At 42.6% G+C, this 14,890-nt stretch overlaps 1 protein-coding gene across 2 annotated transcripts in view; it reads left to right on the top strand.

Moving 5' to 3' along the window:
- Window positions 1–271: 271 nt before the first annotated feature.
- Window positions 272–14,890, top strand: part of rogdi (rogdi atypical leucine zipper) — a 28,345-nt gene continuing 13,726 nt past the window's right edge. Inside the window, exons 1-5 of one of the 2 annotated variants that reach the window (XM_061846594.1) lie at window positions 272–552; window positions 6,750–6,821; window positions 12,720–12,802; window positions 14,194–14,248; window positions 14,338–14,418. In XM_061846594.1, coding sequence (XP_061702578.1) covers window positions 478–552; window positions 6,750–6,821; window positions 12,720–12,802; window positions 14,194–14,248; window positions 14,338–14,418 — 366 coding nt within the window. In that variant the 5' untranslated portion in view covers window positions 272–477. The remainder of the gene's footprint in view (window positions 553–6,749; window positions 6,822–12,719; window positions 12,803–14,193; window positions 14,249–14,337; window positions 14,419–14,890) is intronic. The other variant, XM_061846593.1, reaches the window with a different exon arrangement.

Raw genomic sequence — 14,890 nt, 5'->3', positions numbered from 1 at the left:
CACTTAATTCTGGAGGTGTGACCGCGGTATGTTGCATTCAAGACCCTCCGCAATTTCCCACTTGACATGTTGATTCATTGAACAGTTATCTTACAGATGTAATGTATTCTTCTGTCTAATCGTATCGCAAGCTTTAAAACAGTAGCCTGTTTTTCAGAGAGAGGCCGAATAAAGTAAATTAGAAAACCTCATCAAGTTCAAACGGAAATTGATACGTTGGCGCAAACTGCGTATCTGTGTAGGTATGTAACGTTCTAATTTGTCAACGTTATGCTACGTGCTCTTATTGTCAGTGAAGCCGTCCGTTTTTGCCATCCCATCGTGTGTGTGTTTCCCCTGCGACAGCTACTGACGCTCAATGCAGCAGGTCATCTGCTAAACTAGGAGGCATTCTAGGCAGACGTACACGCGAGAGCGGATACTTCAATACGTGTCCTGAGGTTGTTGTCGACGCGTTGTAGCCGTTGACTGCGCACAATGCTCAACCCTCAGAGGTCTCTGTCGGAACTACCCAAGATGTCGGCGGCAAGTCAAGTGGAGAGAACGGTTCTGGTAAGCTGATGTTTTTTGTCAGTGTGCAGGGAAGCTAGCTGCTACAATCTCAACCAAACGCCGACTTCGCAGTCGCTTGGCCAAATCAGTGATGCGTTGCTACGTTTGTAGGTTGCGCGGCTCCCATATGCTGATAGCATGCAGGTGCTGTTTTGGCAAGGTTTGGGGTGTCAACTCTGTGTTTGCGGCGGGCCCGACCGAATCGAACAGTCCGTTGAATGGAAGCGCAGAGGCGCCGTAAAAAGGGCGATGTGGGACACGCCAGGCAACCAATAACCCGAGTTAGTGGTTGAATTAAAATTATAAATTATAATTCTGTCACTGTTAGGAACGCATCCAGTATTTACATAATAAAATACCAAGAAGAAAAACAATTCTTTAATCGCCGTGAACACTGTTGTGATCTTTCAGAGAACGAGAGGTACTATAGGTCAATCTAAGAATAACTGGACAATACTTGCTCTTGAAGTTCAATGTGGCTTCTTTTATTTCTCACTCCAGCAGAAGTGCATCAATCACCTCCTTACAGTGTTCGTTTGTGAAAGGGCTAACAAGGACCTTCAAAATAGAAGTTCAAACAACCGGGGCAAAACATTACAAAAACATGGATGGGAAATTTTCACCCTGCATTTTCCCCATGTTAGTGGGCATGGCAAACATCACTAGTAGTTGGCACGATGGAGCAGGGTGTTATTTAACACAGCACTCCGGGTAGCTAGTATTTTGCCACATACGCACAAGATCTGTCATACTGACGATTATTTGTTGATCTTTTTTTGTTTGTTTGTTTCCCCCACATCCTTCTGCCGTTAAGCTTCTTAAGCCACATTCCCTCCTGATGGTGGTAAACAATGATCTAACTTCTTGGCTCACGGCTGCCCCATTAACATTGAGTTTTGGTTGTACACAGCAAAAACAGCCAACAGTGATCCAAAGTAATTAAATAGTCATTATATACACTACTGTCATAACATGACCTATGGACCTTTCCGACCTGTCAATCACTCGTACAATAATAGGCAATCAGATGGCCGCAAACATTTTTGCATCGAACGCCAACATTTCACTGTAACTCTAACATTGCGTCCTGCTCCGTCCAAAATCTTAATTCCGTGTACATATCCTTGGGTGAAATAGTTGAGACCTCTCTGTAGAACTCTCTTGGACAAGTGTGGTGCATTTGGCAAAAAACATACCGCAATCTTACTGGGAATACGCGATAGAGAATCCATTTCAAACCTGTTCTGTTCAGTCGCCATTTTGGAAGATTGTGGGAGAATGCAACTGTAGCTAAGGGAGGCGGAGCTGAAGATCACCAGTCAGAAAGGTCCATTGTGTGGAAATCTGGAGCAGCACGTCTAAAATCAACACTCATCCAGTGTTGAAACTGCAAAAAAGGCAATCGAAATGATTCATTAAACCGACTGCATGGAACCAATCATTCATCCATTTTCTGAGCCACTTATCCTTACAAGGGTCGCAGGAGTGGTGGCCCTCTCCCAGGTATCTTCGGGCAGCAGGCAGGGTATACCTTGAACCCAAACGCAGGCTACATAGAAACAATCATTCACACTCAGTCACACCTCCTGGTAATTTAGAGTCTCCAATGAATGCATATTTTGGGATGTAAGAGTAAAGTGGAGTGCCCGGAGAAAACTCACACAAGCACGGCGAGAACATGCAAACTCCACACAGGCAAAACGGAGATTTGAACCCCGGTCCTGAGATCTATTCGGCAGATGCTCTAAGCAGTTGTTCATTGTGCCAGAACCAATCCATCTCATACAGTGAAGAAAATAAGTATTTGAACACATGTTGCAAGTTGTCCCACTAAGAAATCATGGAGAGGTCTGAAATTTTCAGCGTAGGGGCATGTCCACTGTGTGAGAGATAATCTAAAAAGAAAATCCAGAATTCACAATGTATGATTTTTTTAAATTATTTGTGATACAGCTGCAAATAAGTATTTGAACACCTGTCTATCAGCTAGAATTCTGATCCTCAAAGACTTGTAAGTCCGCCTTTAAAAGTCCACCTCCACTCCATGTATTATCCTGAATCAGATGCACATGTGTGAGGTCGTTAGCTGCATAAAGACACCTGCCCATCCCATACAATTAGCAAGACTCAAACTTGTAACATGGCCAAGACCAAAGAGCTGTCCAAAGACACCAGAGACAAAATTGTACATTTCCACATGGCTGGAAAGGGCTACAGAGAAATTTCCAAGACGCTTGGTGAAAAAAGGTCCACTGTTGGAGCAGTCATTTGAAAATGGAAGAAGCTAAACATGATGGTCAATCTCGATTGGAGTGGAGCCCCATGCAAGATATCAACTCGTGGGGTCTCAATGATCCTTTAAAGTTGAGGAATCAGCCCAGGACTACCCGACAGGACTTGGTCAATGACCTGAAAAGAGCTGGGACCACCGTTAACCAAGGTGACTGTTGGTAATACACTAATACGTTATGGTTTGAAACCATGCATGGCACGGAAGGTTCCCCTGCTTAAACCAGCACATGTCAAGGCCTGTCTTAAATTTGCCAATGACCATTTGAATGATAGGGGAGTCATGGGAGAAGGCTTTGTGGTCAAATGAGACCAAAATGGAACTTTTTGGTCATAATTCCACGAACTGTGTTTGGAGAAAGATGAATGATGAGTTCCATCCCAGCAACACCATTCCTATTGTGAAGCATGGGAGTGGTAGAATCATGCTTTGGGGTTATCTTTCTGCACATGGGACAGGATGACTGCACTGTATTAAGGAAAGGATGACTGTGGCCTTGTGTTGTGAAATTTTGGGGATCAACCTCTTTCCTTCAGTCAGAGACTTGAAGATGGGTCGTTGCTGGCTCTTTCAATATGACAATGACTCGAAGCACACAGCCAGAAAAACCAAGGAGTGGCTCTGTAAAAAGCATATCAAGCTTCTGTCGTGGTCTAGCCAGTCTCCAGACCTAAACCCAATAGAAAATCTTTGGAGGGAGCTGAAACTCCATGTTTCTCAGTGACAGCCCGGAAACCTGTCTTGATCTAGAGAAGATCTGTGTGGAGGAGAGGGCCAAAATCCCTCCTGGAGTGTGTGCAAACCTGTTGAACAACTACAGGAAACGTTTGACCTCTGTATTTGCAAAAAAAGGCTACTGTACTCAATGTTAACATTGGTTTTCTCAGGTGTTCAAATACTTATTTGCAGCTGTATCACACAAATCATTAAAAAAAAATAATTCATTGTGATTTCTGGATTCTTCTTTTTAGATTGTCTCTCACAGTGGACCTGCACCTACGATGAAAATTTCAGACCTCTCCATGATTTGTAAATGGGAGAACTGGCAATATAGCAGGGTTTTCAAATATTTATTTTCTTCACTGTATATATCGACTTAAATGCACTTGAATTTTCCAACCTAGTTTAAGTCAGAACAGCACAGCTAATGTAAAAATAATAAAATCACAAAAATCCATAAACTCAATTCTAATAAAGTTGGGGCATTGTATTAAACAAAAGAATACATCGTTTTCTGCCCCTTATCCGAGGTCGTGTCGCAGGTGCAGTAGCTTTAGCAGAAATCCCCAAACTCTCCTGTCTCCAACTACTTCATCCAGCACTTCTGGGGGAATCCCAATGTGTTCCTTGGCCAACCGAGAGATGTAGTCCCTCCAATGTGTCTCTGGAGGAATCTTAAAGAGATGCTTGAGCCTCCTCACCTGGCTCCTCTCCATGTGGAGGAGCAGCAGCTCAACTCTGAGCCCTTCCCCTCTGATCGAGCTTCTCACGCTATCTCTAAGGCAGAGTCCGGAGACCCTGCGGAGGAAACTCGTTTTGGCCACGTGTATCCAGGATCTTGTTCTTTAGGTCATGATTTCACAGCTCATTACCATAGGTGAGGGTAGGAACATAGATCGACTGATAAATTGAGTTCGTCGATCTTTCGGCTTATATCCTTGTTTACCACAACGAACCGATACAAAGTCCACATCACTGCAGACACTGCACCGATCTGCCTGTCAATCTCCCATTCCGTTCTTACCTCACTCGTGAACAGGACCCCAAGATACTTGAACTCCTTCACTTAGGGCACTGTCTCATCCCGACATGGAGAGGGCACACCACCCTTTTCTGACTGTTCTCAGATTTCGAGGTGGTGATTCCCAACACAACCGCTTCACCCTGAGCTGTGAACCGCTCCAGTGAGAGTTACAGATTATGGCTTGATGAAGACAACAGAAAAGCATCATCTGCAAAAACCAGAAATGCAATACTCAGGCCACCAAACCGGACACCCTCTACTGTGCCTAGAAATTCTGTCCATCAAAGTAATGAACACAATCTGTGACAAAAGGTAGCCTTGGCAGAGTCCAAATCTCACCATTTACTGCCGGCAATGTGGACCAAACTCTAACACCAGTCATACAGGGACTAAACATCCTCAATGTGGGGGCTTGGTTCATCATACTCCAGAAGCATCCCCACCACAGAGGACTCACTGAGGGACATGGTCAGGTTGGTTGGGTGAATTCCCATGCAGCCTTGAGGACCCTGTTGAGGGTATAGTGCTGGTCCACTGTTCCACACCCAGGACGAAAACAATACTGCTAGTCTGGAATCTGACATTCGACTTCACGACGGACCCTCCTCTCCAGCACCCTTGAATAGAATTTACCATGGAGGCTGAGGAGTGTGATCCCCCTGTAGTTGGAACACACCATCTGGTCCTCCTTTTTAAGAAGGCGGACCACCACCCAAATCTTCCAATCCAGAGCCACTGTCCCCGATATCCATGTGATGTTGCAGAAGCATGTCAACCAGGACGGCTCCACAACATCCATAGCCTTTAAGAACTCCGGGGAATCTCAGCTGTCCCTGAGGCCTTGCCACTGAGGAACTTTTTAACCATCTCATTGACCTCAACGCCAAAGATCGGAGAGCCCGCCTCAGAGAACCCAGACTCTGCTTCTTCATGGGAAAGCACGTTGGCGGAATTGAGGACGTCTTCTAAGTATTCTCCTAACCGACTCACAATGTCCCAAATCGAGATCAGGAGCACTCCGTCCCCACTTTTCATAGTGCTGATGGTACACCGCTTCCCCCTCCTGAGATGCCGGTTGCGAACCACTGTCAGAGCCATTATCCACAAATACAGAAAACTCAGAACAGTGGCAAACTTTCCCAGGAGTGGACGACCAACTAAAATGACTCCAAGAGTGCGACAACGACTCATCCAAGAGGTCACAAAAGAACCTCAAATAACAGCTAAAGACCTCCAGGCCTCGCTGGCCTCAGTTAAGGTCAGTGTTGATGACTCTACCATAAGAACATCACTGGCCAAAAAGGCATCCATGGGAGAGTTCTCAGGCGAAAACCCCTCTGTCAGCCAAGAATCCAAAGGCTCGTCTCATATTTGCCAAAAAAACATCTTGATGATCCTCAATACTTTTGGGGAAACATTGTGTAGACTGACAAGTCAAAAATGTAACTTTTGGGAAGCTCTGCGACCCATTACATCTGTTGTAAAAATGGCACAGCATTTTATAAAAAGAATATTGTGCCAACAGTGAAGCATGGTGGTAGCAGTGTAATGGCTCAGAACCAGGATAACTTGCTGTGATTGATGGAAAAATGAATTCTGCTGTGTACCAGAAAATCTTGAAGGAGAACATCTGGCCTTCCGTTCATGCCTTCAAACTCGAGCTCTTGAGCTCAGAACAACGATCCAAAACATACCAACATGTCCACCTCTGAATTGCTCGAGGAAAAAAAATGATTTTGGAGTGGCCAAGTCAAAGTTGGATTTTAATCCAATTTACCTTAAAAGGGTGGGCAGTTCATGCTAGATAACTCTAATATGGCGGAGTTGAAACAATTCTGCAAAGAAGAGTGGGGAAGAAGAGCAAGATTGGTTACAGTTATTGCTGCCAAGGGTGACACAACCTGTTCATAGGTTCGGGGAGGGGCAGAAAGGTTTGAATTTTTTTGTATTTTGTGCCTTTATAAATTTCATTGTCATTTGGAAAATGCATTTTGTATTTCCTTGGGTTGTCTCTGAGTGATATTAAAATTGTTCTGATAATTTGAAACCTTTCTGTGTGATATGGGTGGGGGGAGGCAAATACTTTTTCACGGCACTGTATATTTTCTGTCTGTTTCCATTGTAACACCTCATTTGCCTTTTGTCTGATTAAATGTATGACAGGAGGAAGAGTTCAACTGGCTTCTTAAAGAAGAAGTTCACGCTGTTCTTAAGCAGCTGCTGGATGTTCTCAAGGTAAGGGTTAAGATAATGAGTTTGTTATTATCTTTTTTTTAAGGCTGACTGGTGTATTTAAGACTGAGATTAAAAAAAATATATATATGCAAGTAATGCAACCAAATATGTCCATGAAAGGATGCTGGCTGGCTCACGTTTTGTTTGGATTTAGAAACCGCTTTAACCATCGGACATACTGGAAGTTGAAAATATATTTTTAGGGTGAATTGTATGTTTCTGTTAGTAGGACTAGATTGACCTTTAGTGAGATCAGTAGTTCTTGAAGATAGCTGTAGGCATAGAATAGTGAAAGGGAGGGTAAGTAAATCATAGGGGTCATCAGACTGTTGATTGACATTTCGTTGCTTGAGGCCAAAAGGCCTCAACAGTGAACTCACCATCCCAGCTACACCCCCCTCAATGCTACAACCTTTTTGTTCTCCTATGTACTTTGAGCGGCAACGGTTTATGTTGACGATCAAAGTGTATTTTTGGCCACATACCATCTGAACGGTGGCCGACGGACAAATGTGCTCTCAACAGCAGAAACACGCAAGAACATAAAACAACTTTAAAACAAAAATGCTTCAATCACAGAAAACAGCAGCAAAACAAAATCGCAGTTGGAAATGTATCTTTTGTTGCATAATTAAGGAAGCAGTCTTTATTTTTAAGACACAGAGCTAGTCACACGATACAAACAAAGAGCCAGAGGGAGAGTTATTCATATATGTAATTTTGTCAACTCAACAGCAAAAAAAAAACAAAAAAAAAAAAAATGAAAGCAACTACAAACCCAATTCCAATAACGTTTGGGGACATTGTTTTAAACAAAAACACGATACTTTGATTTGCAAATTATGTTTGACCTATATTTAATTGTGTACAAGGGCAGGTATTTAATGTTCAAACTGATAAACCTAATTGATTTTAGCAAATAATCATTAATGTAGAATTTTATGGGAGCAACACATTACAAAAAAGCTGGAACAGATGGCAAAAAAGAGAGAGAGTTCAGTCCCTTACATCAGGGTATGACGAACAAATCTAATAAAAATAAAATAGGACCGCAGATTTTGATATTGATGAACTTCTTTTTCTTTCGGATTGTCCCGTTAGGGGTCGACACAGTGTCATCTTTTTCCATCCAAGCATATCACATGGATCTTCCTCTCTAGGCCCAACTGCCCTCATGTCTTACCTCACAACATCCATCCACCTTTTCTTTGGTCTTCCTCTCGCTCTTTTGCATGGCAGCTCCATCCTCAGCACCCTTCTACCAATATACTCACTCCCTCGCTTCTGGGCAGGTCCAAACCATCGAAGTCTGCTCTCTCAAACCTTGTCTCCAAAACATCCAACTTTGGCTGTCCCTCTAATGAGTTCATTTCTAATCCTATCCAACCTGTTCACACCAAGTGAGAACCTCAATATCTTCACTTTTGCTACCTCAAGTTCTGCTTCCTGTTGTTTCTTCAGGGCCACCGTTTCTAATCCGTACATCATGGCTGGCCTCACCACTGTTTTATAAATTTTGCCTTTCATCTTAGCGGATACTCTTCTGTCACATAGCTCACCAGACACCTCCCCCAACTGTTCCATCGCGCTTGTACCCGTTTCTTCACCTCCCTACCACACTCGCAATCGGTCTGTATTGTTGATCCACATATTTTAAGTCATCCACCCTCGTTATCTCTTCTCCCTGGAGCTTCACTCTTCCTCCTCCGCCACTCTCATTCACGCACATATATTTTGTTTTACTTCAGCTAATCTTCATTCCTTTCCAATGCGTACCTCCATCTTTCTAATTGTTCCTTCGCCTACTCCCTGCTTTCACTGCAGAACACATTATCATCTGTAAACATCATGGTCCAAGGGGATTCCAGGCTAACCTCGTCTGTCAGCCTATCCATTATGACCGCAAACAGGAAGGGGCTCAGCGCGGATCCCTCATGCAGTCCCACCTCCACCTTAAATTCTTCTGACACACCTACAGCACAGCTCGCCGCTGTTCTGCTGCGCTCATACATGTCCTGTACTATTCTAACGTATTTCTCCAGCACACCAGACTTGCGCACACAGTACCACAGTTCCTGTCTTGGTACTCTGTCATAGGCTTTCTCTAGGTCTACAAAAACACAATGCAGCTCCTTCTGACCTTCTCTGTACTATTCCACAGGCATCCTCAAGGCAAATAATGCATCTGTGGTATTCTTTGTAGGCATGAAACCATATTGTTGCTCTCAGGAACTTAGTTCTGTCCCGAGTCTTGCCTCCACTACTCTTTCCCATAACTTCATTGTGTGGCTCATCATCTTTATTCCTCTGTAGTTTCCACAGTTCTGAACATTGCCTTTGTTCTTAAAAATGGGATCTAGCACACTTTTCCTCCATTCTTCTGGCATCTTCTCTCCCGCTAGTATTCTATTGAATAAGTTGGTCAAAAACTCTACAGCCACCTCACCAAATTGCTTCCATACCTCCACTGGTTTGTCATCGGGACCAACTGTCTTTCCATTTTTCATTCTGTTCTAATTATTGCCACTTCCCGGTCATTCACGCTTGCATCTTCAACTTTACCTTCTCTCCCATTTTCTTTATTCATTAACTTCTCAAAGTACTCTTTCCATCTACTTAGCACACTACTGGCACCAGTCAATACATTTTCATCTCTATCCTAAATCACCCTTACTTGCTGCACATCCTTCACATCTCAATCCCTCTGCCTGGTCAACCTGTAGAGATCCTTTACTCCTTCTTTTGTATCTATACTGGTGTACATGTCGTCATATGCCTCTTCTTTAGCCTTCGCCACATCTACCTTTGCCTGACGACGCATCTATTACTATCCACGTATTCCGTTCGCCTCTCCTCAGTCCTCTCCGTGTCCCACTTCTTCTTCGCTAATCTCTTTCCTTGTATGACTTCCTGTATTTTGGGGTTCCACCACCAAGTCTCTTTCTCCTCTTTCCTACCAGAAGACACCCCAAGTACTCTCCTGCCTGCCTCTCTGAATACCTCGGCAGTAGTATTCCAGTCTTCTGGGAGCTCATCCTATCCATCTGGACCTGTCTCACATCTTTCCGAAAGTCCGCACAACATTCTTCCTTCCTCAACTTCCAACACCTGATTCTCTGCTGTACCTTTGTCTTCTTGGTCTTCCTACCCGCTACCAGAGTCATCCTACACACAAACATCCTATGCTGTCGAGGTACAGTTTCCCCACCACCTCACCGTCTGCACAAACTCTAATCCACCTGCGTGCTTCTATCTCCGCTCTTGTAGGTCACTCAATGTTCCTGTCTCTTCTGGAAATAAGTGTTCACCACTTACCTATCACTTCTTCATTGCCCCTGTTTCCTTCGCCTCCTGTCCATTGAAATCTGGACCAATCACAATTCTCTCTCTGTCTGGGATACTCAGGACTACTTCGTCTAGTTCCTTCCAGAATTTCTCTTTCAACTCGAGGTCACATCCTACCTGTGGGGCATAGCCGCTGATCACATTATACACAATACCCTCAATTTCCAATTTCATCTTCATCACTCAATCTGATACTCTTTTCACCTCCAAGACATTCTGAGCCAGCTCTTCTTTTAAAATAACCCCTACTCCATTTCTCTTCCCATCTGCTCCATGATAAATTATTTTCAACCCTGCACCTAAAACTTCTGGCCTTATCCCCTTTCCACTTGCTCTCTTGGATGCACAATATATCAGCCTTTCTCCTAATCATCATGTCAACTAACTCCCGAGCTTTTCCTGTCATACTCTCAACATTCAAAGTCCCTACACAAAGCTGTAGGGTTTGTGCATTCCTCTTCTTTTTCTGCCGACGACGCTGCTTTCCTCCTCGTTTTTTGTCTTTGACCTACATTATCTGAATTTCTACCTATGCCTTGCAGATTAACAGTTCCGGGGGCGGGCGTAGGGAACCCGGGCCACGACCTAACAGTTATTGAATTCGTATGATGAACGCTCATATGTTTGGCACAGTTTTACGCCAGATGCCCTTCTTGATGCAACCCTCTGCATTTATCTGGGCTTGGGACCGGCCAGCTTGCACAATATTGTGGTGGACAATGGGCTACAGATGGTCAAAAAAAAAAAAAAAAGGGAGAAGCAATCCAATAAACAGTCAGCACATAAGATACACAAATCACATACTGCCTAATGGCAATTTAAAGGATATTAATGAACAAAATCTAAAATGTAAATACAATCTTTGTTAAATACTTCTTTTCCTTTCAGCTTGTCCTGTTAGGGGTCGCCACAGCGTGTCATCTTTTTCCATCTAAGCCTATTTTTAATCTTTACAATCTTTATTAAAATAAATAAAGTAAAATCTTTGTAAGGCATATTTACCTCCAAGAAATGGTCTTATACGAGATTATTCCTACTTGTTAAACAGCACAGCACAAATGGCTGAATGAAGAAGCTGTTTGCTGACCAGACCTAATGATAGTGTCTGTGTGAGTGTGCAAGCAAGAGATTCACAGAACACACCCTAAATGATGCATATATAAGCCAAGACAACAAAAACATTTGAAACATACAGGAAAGTGTTCTTATCAAGTGAGCAGTGGGCTGAAATATCCTTATTCAGTCAAACGTAAGACTACACGGCATGACAAAGCTGCTGCTGTTGTTTTTTTTTTTTTGGCATCGATAATGTAAATGCAACACAATTTTCATCCTCTTCCTCCCAACATGAGTCCCTCTGATTGGCCTGTCAAGGCTTGCTGTGCAGTCATGTGCCTGCCTTGTGTTGTTTTGTTAGTGGAATGGAGTCAAATGACATGAGTGACAACAGATTGGAATGGTGCAAACATTGTCCAATGCTGAAGTCTAAAAATATATCGCAGACGCAAATATTTGATTACTAAAAATACTGAGCGGCGGTGTGGCACATTGTAATGGACTAAAAGTATAGCTTATTCTTAAATACTTCAGTAAAAGTATAAAGTATGTACGATCCATTTAAATTCCCCTGACAAGTACAATTTATCCAAACTGTTGAGTCAATGTAATGGAGTAATGTTACGACCCACATCTGCTCAATAGTACCCCATCACGCTAAGTCGTTACAAGCATTTTAGTGTTTAAACAGAAGTCAAGGGAATATTGTGGTACAAAATGATATCGAGGACCAGATCTTGTCCACCAGTCTTGACATTGACACCAGTGATTAGAGGCTTCCATGATCTTAACGTGCTCCATTTTTAATGTAAAAGGAAGCCCGGAGCAATTGGAGAAAAAAATCCTCATAAGCAGAATGAGAACATGTGATGTCTGCTTATGAAGGCCTGAGTTTGAATCAAACCCAGCACCTCTTGACTTTGAGGTAGACACGACACAATAGAAAAACAAATTCTGGAAAAATCTTTCATCAGAAGAACCAAGTGGTTAGTCATTAACTAATTGCCATTGTCTAACTAAATGGTTCCCCTCCCTTTGCTACTGTTTCATTTTACTCTTATCAGCTACCGGCATACAGTAGTTGTCAGGTGCTGTTTCACATGATGTACTGTGTTGTTTTTGATAAGTTCATCCAGCACAGAGAGAGAGAGTGACTCTGGATGAGAGGCAGGGTCAACCCTTGACTGGTCGCCATCTGTTTGCAGGGAACATACTAACAAACAAGCCATTCACATTCATACATACGGCTCTAAATAATAATGGAAAGTTAATCTACGTTTATGTTTTTGCTTGTGTGAAGAAACTGGAATACCTGGAGAAAACCCACACAGGCACTTGTAGAATGCAAACGCCACATAGGGGAGGCCGGATTAGAACCCATGAACATTTACCTCAGAACTGTGAGGCAGATGTGTTCACCATCCCCGGTATTAAGTATCTACAACCAATATCTCTCTCCTTATGTCTTCATTTTGTTTCGGTTTTGCTCTTTACCAGGAGGCTTCCAGACGTTTCACTATGCCTACGGCAGGCCTGGAGAGTCAACTCAAACAGGAAAATTTCATCCTGGGCAGCTCAACGTAATGCCATCTGCCATTTCTCTTAATGAATCAGTGTTTGTGTGTTATAGAGCTCGTTCACCTACGTCATAAAATCACGTCCCTGACCGGAAGTGTCGGTCAAACAAACCATTCTTCACTGCTAAGTCGATTTGAGACGACGTGAAAATGTCTTATAGCACGACGTCCAGAGTTTTGTCCAAGACCGTTAAACATTTAGAAGGAGATAATAAACGCAGGTACATGGAAAAATGAGAAACACTTGGCATAGAGGTCCCATATTTAATGCCGAAGTCGATGTTTTTGGCGATAAGAAATTGTACTATTAGCCTGCTTCGGTTTGTCTTGGACAACTGGATCTATCTAAGTCGTCGAGATTTACACGGAAGAGTTTGAAAGCGTAGAAAAGCCTGGACGCATACAAATACTTCGTTGCTGGATCTGTTCCTAATCAAGAATAAATCCCACATAGCAATGCAGCCATTCAGATTTTTTTCAATAAAAATACAAATATATAAATAAATGACCCCTGGTTTTACACAAATTTGCATTCATTAACTATGATTGGGGGGGAAAAAAAAGACAGCGAGTCGGCTCCTCTGTACGCGAAGCGTGTTGTGGCCACACGTTAAGCTTTTCTGTGATAGATGTTTTTTTTTTTAAATAAGCATTGTTCTCAAATGAGTCCAATGCATATTTAAAAAAAGAAAATAAATCGCTGGATAGGCTTCAGCCCCCATACACGGAAGCACGTTGCGGCCACACGTTGAACTTTGGTAAACCTCTGTGTGACCGACAGTTTATTTTCCTTTTTTAAATACGCATTGGACTCATTTGAGAACAATGCATATTATAAAAAAAAAAAAAAAAAGTCTGTTAGGGAGTGGTTTACCAAAGATTAACATGTGGCCGCAACGCCCTTTGTGTATGTTGGAGACTACTCCCTGTTTTCCTTTTTTTTTTAACGCATTGTTCTCAAATTAGCCAACTTGGCATTATACTTTTTGGTAATTTGAGATTGAGAAGAATAATTCCTTCCTGAAATCAAGTGATCGCTACACAGTTGTGTGTATTTGGTTGGGCACCATGCATCACGTTTAATTGCTGAAATCCATCGATCTTTTTTCATCTTTTCAGCTGGTATTCCCTAGAATGATCTCTTTGAATATCTGTGTCGTCTGTTGTGACAACCAACAGCACAACAAGTCTCGGGCATTGTGAATATTCTGCTCCAGTTCAATATCCCCCACACTGTCGAGCAGCTGTTTTTGACCGGCAATATGGCGCCGTGAAAATGGTGACGTCACATGCACGAGCTCTATTGTATTCTGTTAGTGGAGGTCGTTGTGAACAAATATACAGTATTAGTGGTGGTGTTTGTGTTGAAATTTTAAAATAGAGTTGTTTTGCAGCATGGATCAAGTGAAAGGAGTGCTGACACTACAAGGAGAAGCTTTGACTCAGGCGGTGAGTTTGAGCTGCTCTTAAAGTAGCTGTTTTCCTCGTGAAAATGGAGTGGTTTGTGTCGCCTAATCGTTTGTTTTTACATTGAAAAGGATATCAATCTGAAGGTTGCAAAGAGTAGTCAAGTGCTACACTTCCAGTTCAGGGAGGACAAACAATGGAAACTACAGCAGGTATGTCTGATTGAATTTAACTACACTGGAGTGCATACTCACAGTTTTGCATTGACAAATTCACCTACTGTATTTACAGATTTGAAATTAAAAAAAAAAATGGAGGGTGGGGGACGAACCCCCAAAAATGCTCATTTGTGGTTCAGCCCTGCTTATTCAAGAGAAATAATGCAATTGGAATGCAATTATAATTGGGTGTCAATTATCCACAAATCTTGGCTGTTCATGGTTCGAGTCTATCACTCTGCCTGGAGGTACTGGTTTAATTTGTTCTATGACCAAGCGCTTATCACAACACACTTGTATCTCAAAACACATTTCTTGTGAAATATATTGAAATGCAATTAATCCTCCACTTAATCAGAGTCCTCCAAACCACCACAAATTTCGTTTTGATTTTAGTAGAGTAGCCATATATTTGAAAATCTAGTTATAAAAACAGTGTAGAAGAGAATGTAAAGGTATTAACTGG

The sequence above is a fragment of the Syngnathoides biaculeatus genome, chromosome 16, assembly GCF_019802595.1.
Source record: "Syngnathoides biaculeatus isolate LvHL_M chromosome 16, ASM1980259v1, whole genome shotgun sequence".
NCBI lineage: Eukaryota > Metazoa > Chordata > Actinopteri > Syngnathiformes > Syngnathidae > Syngnathoides > Syngnathoides biaculeatus.
This window is presented reverse-complemented; position numbering and strand designations above follow the sequence as displayed.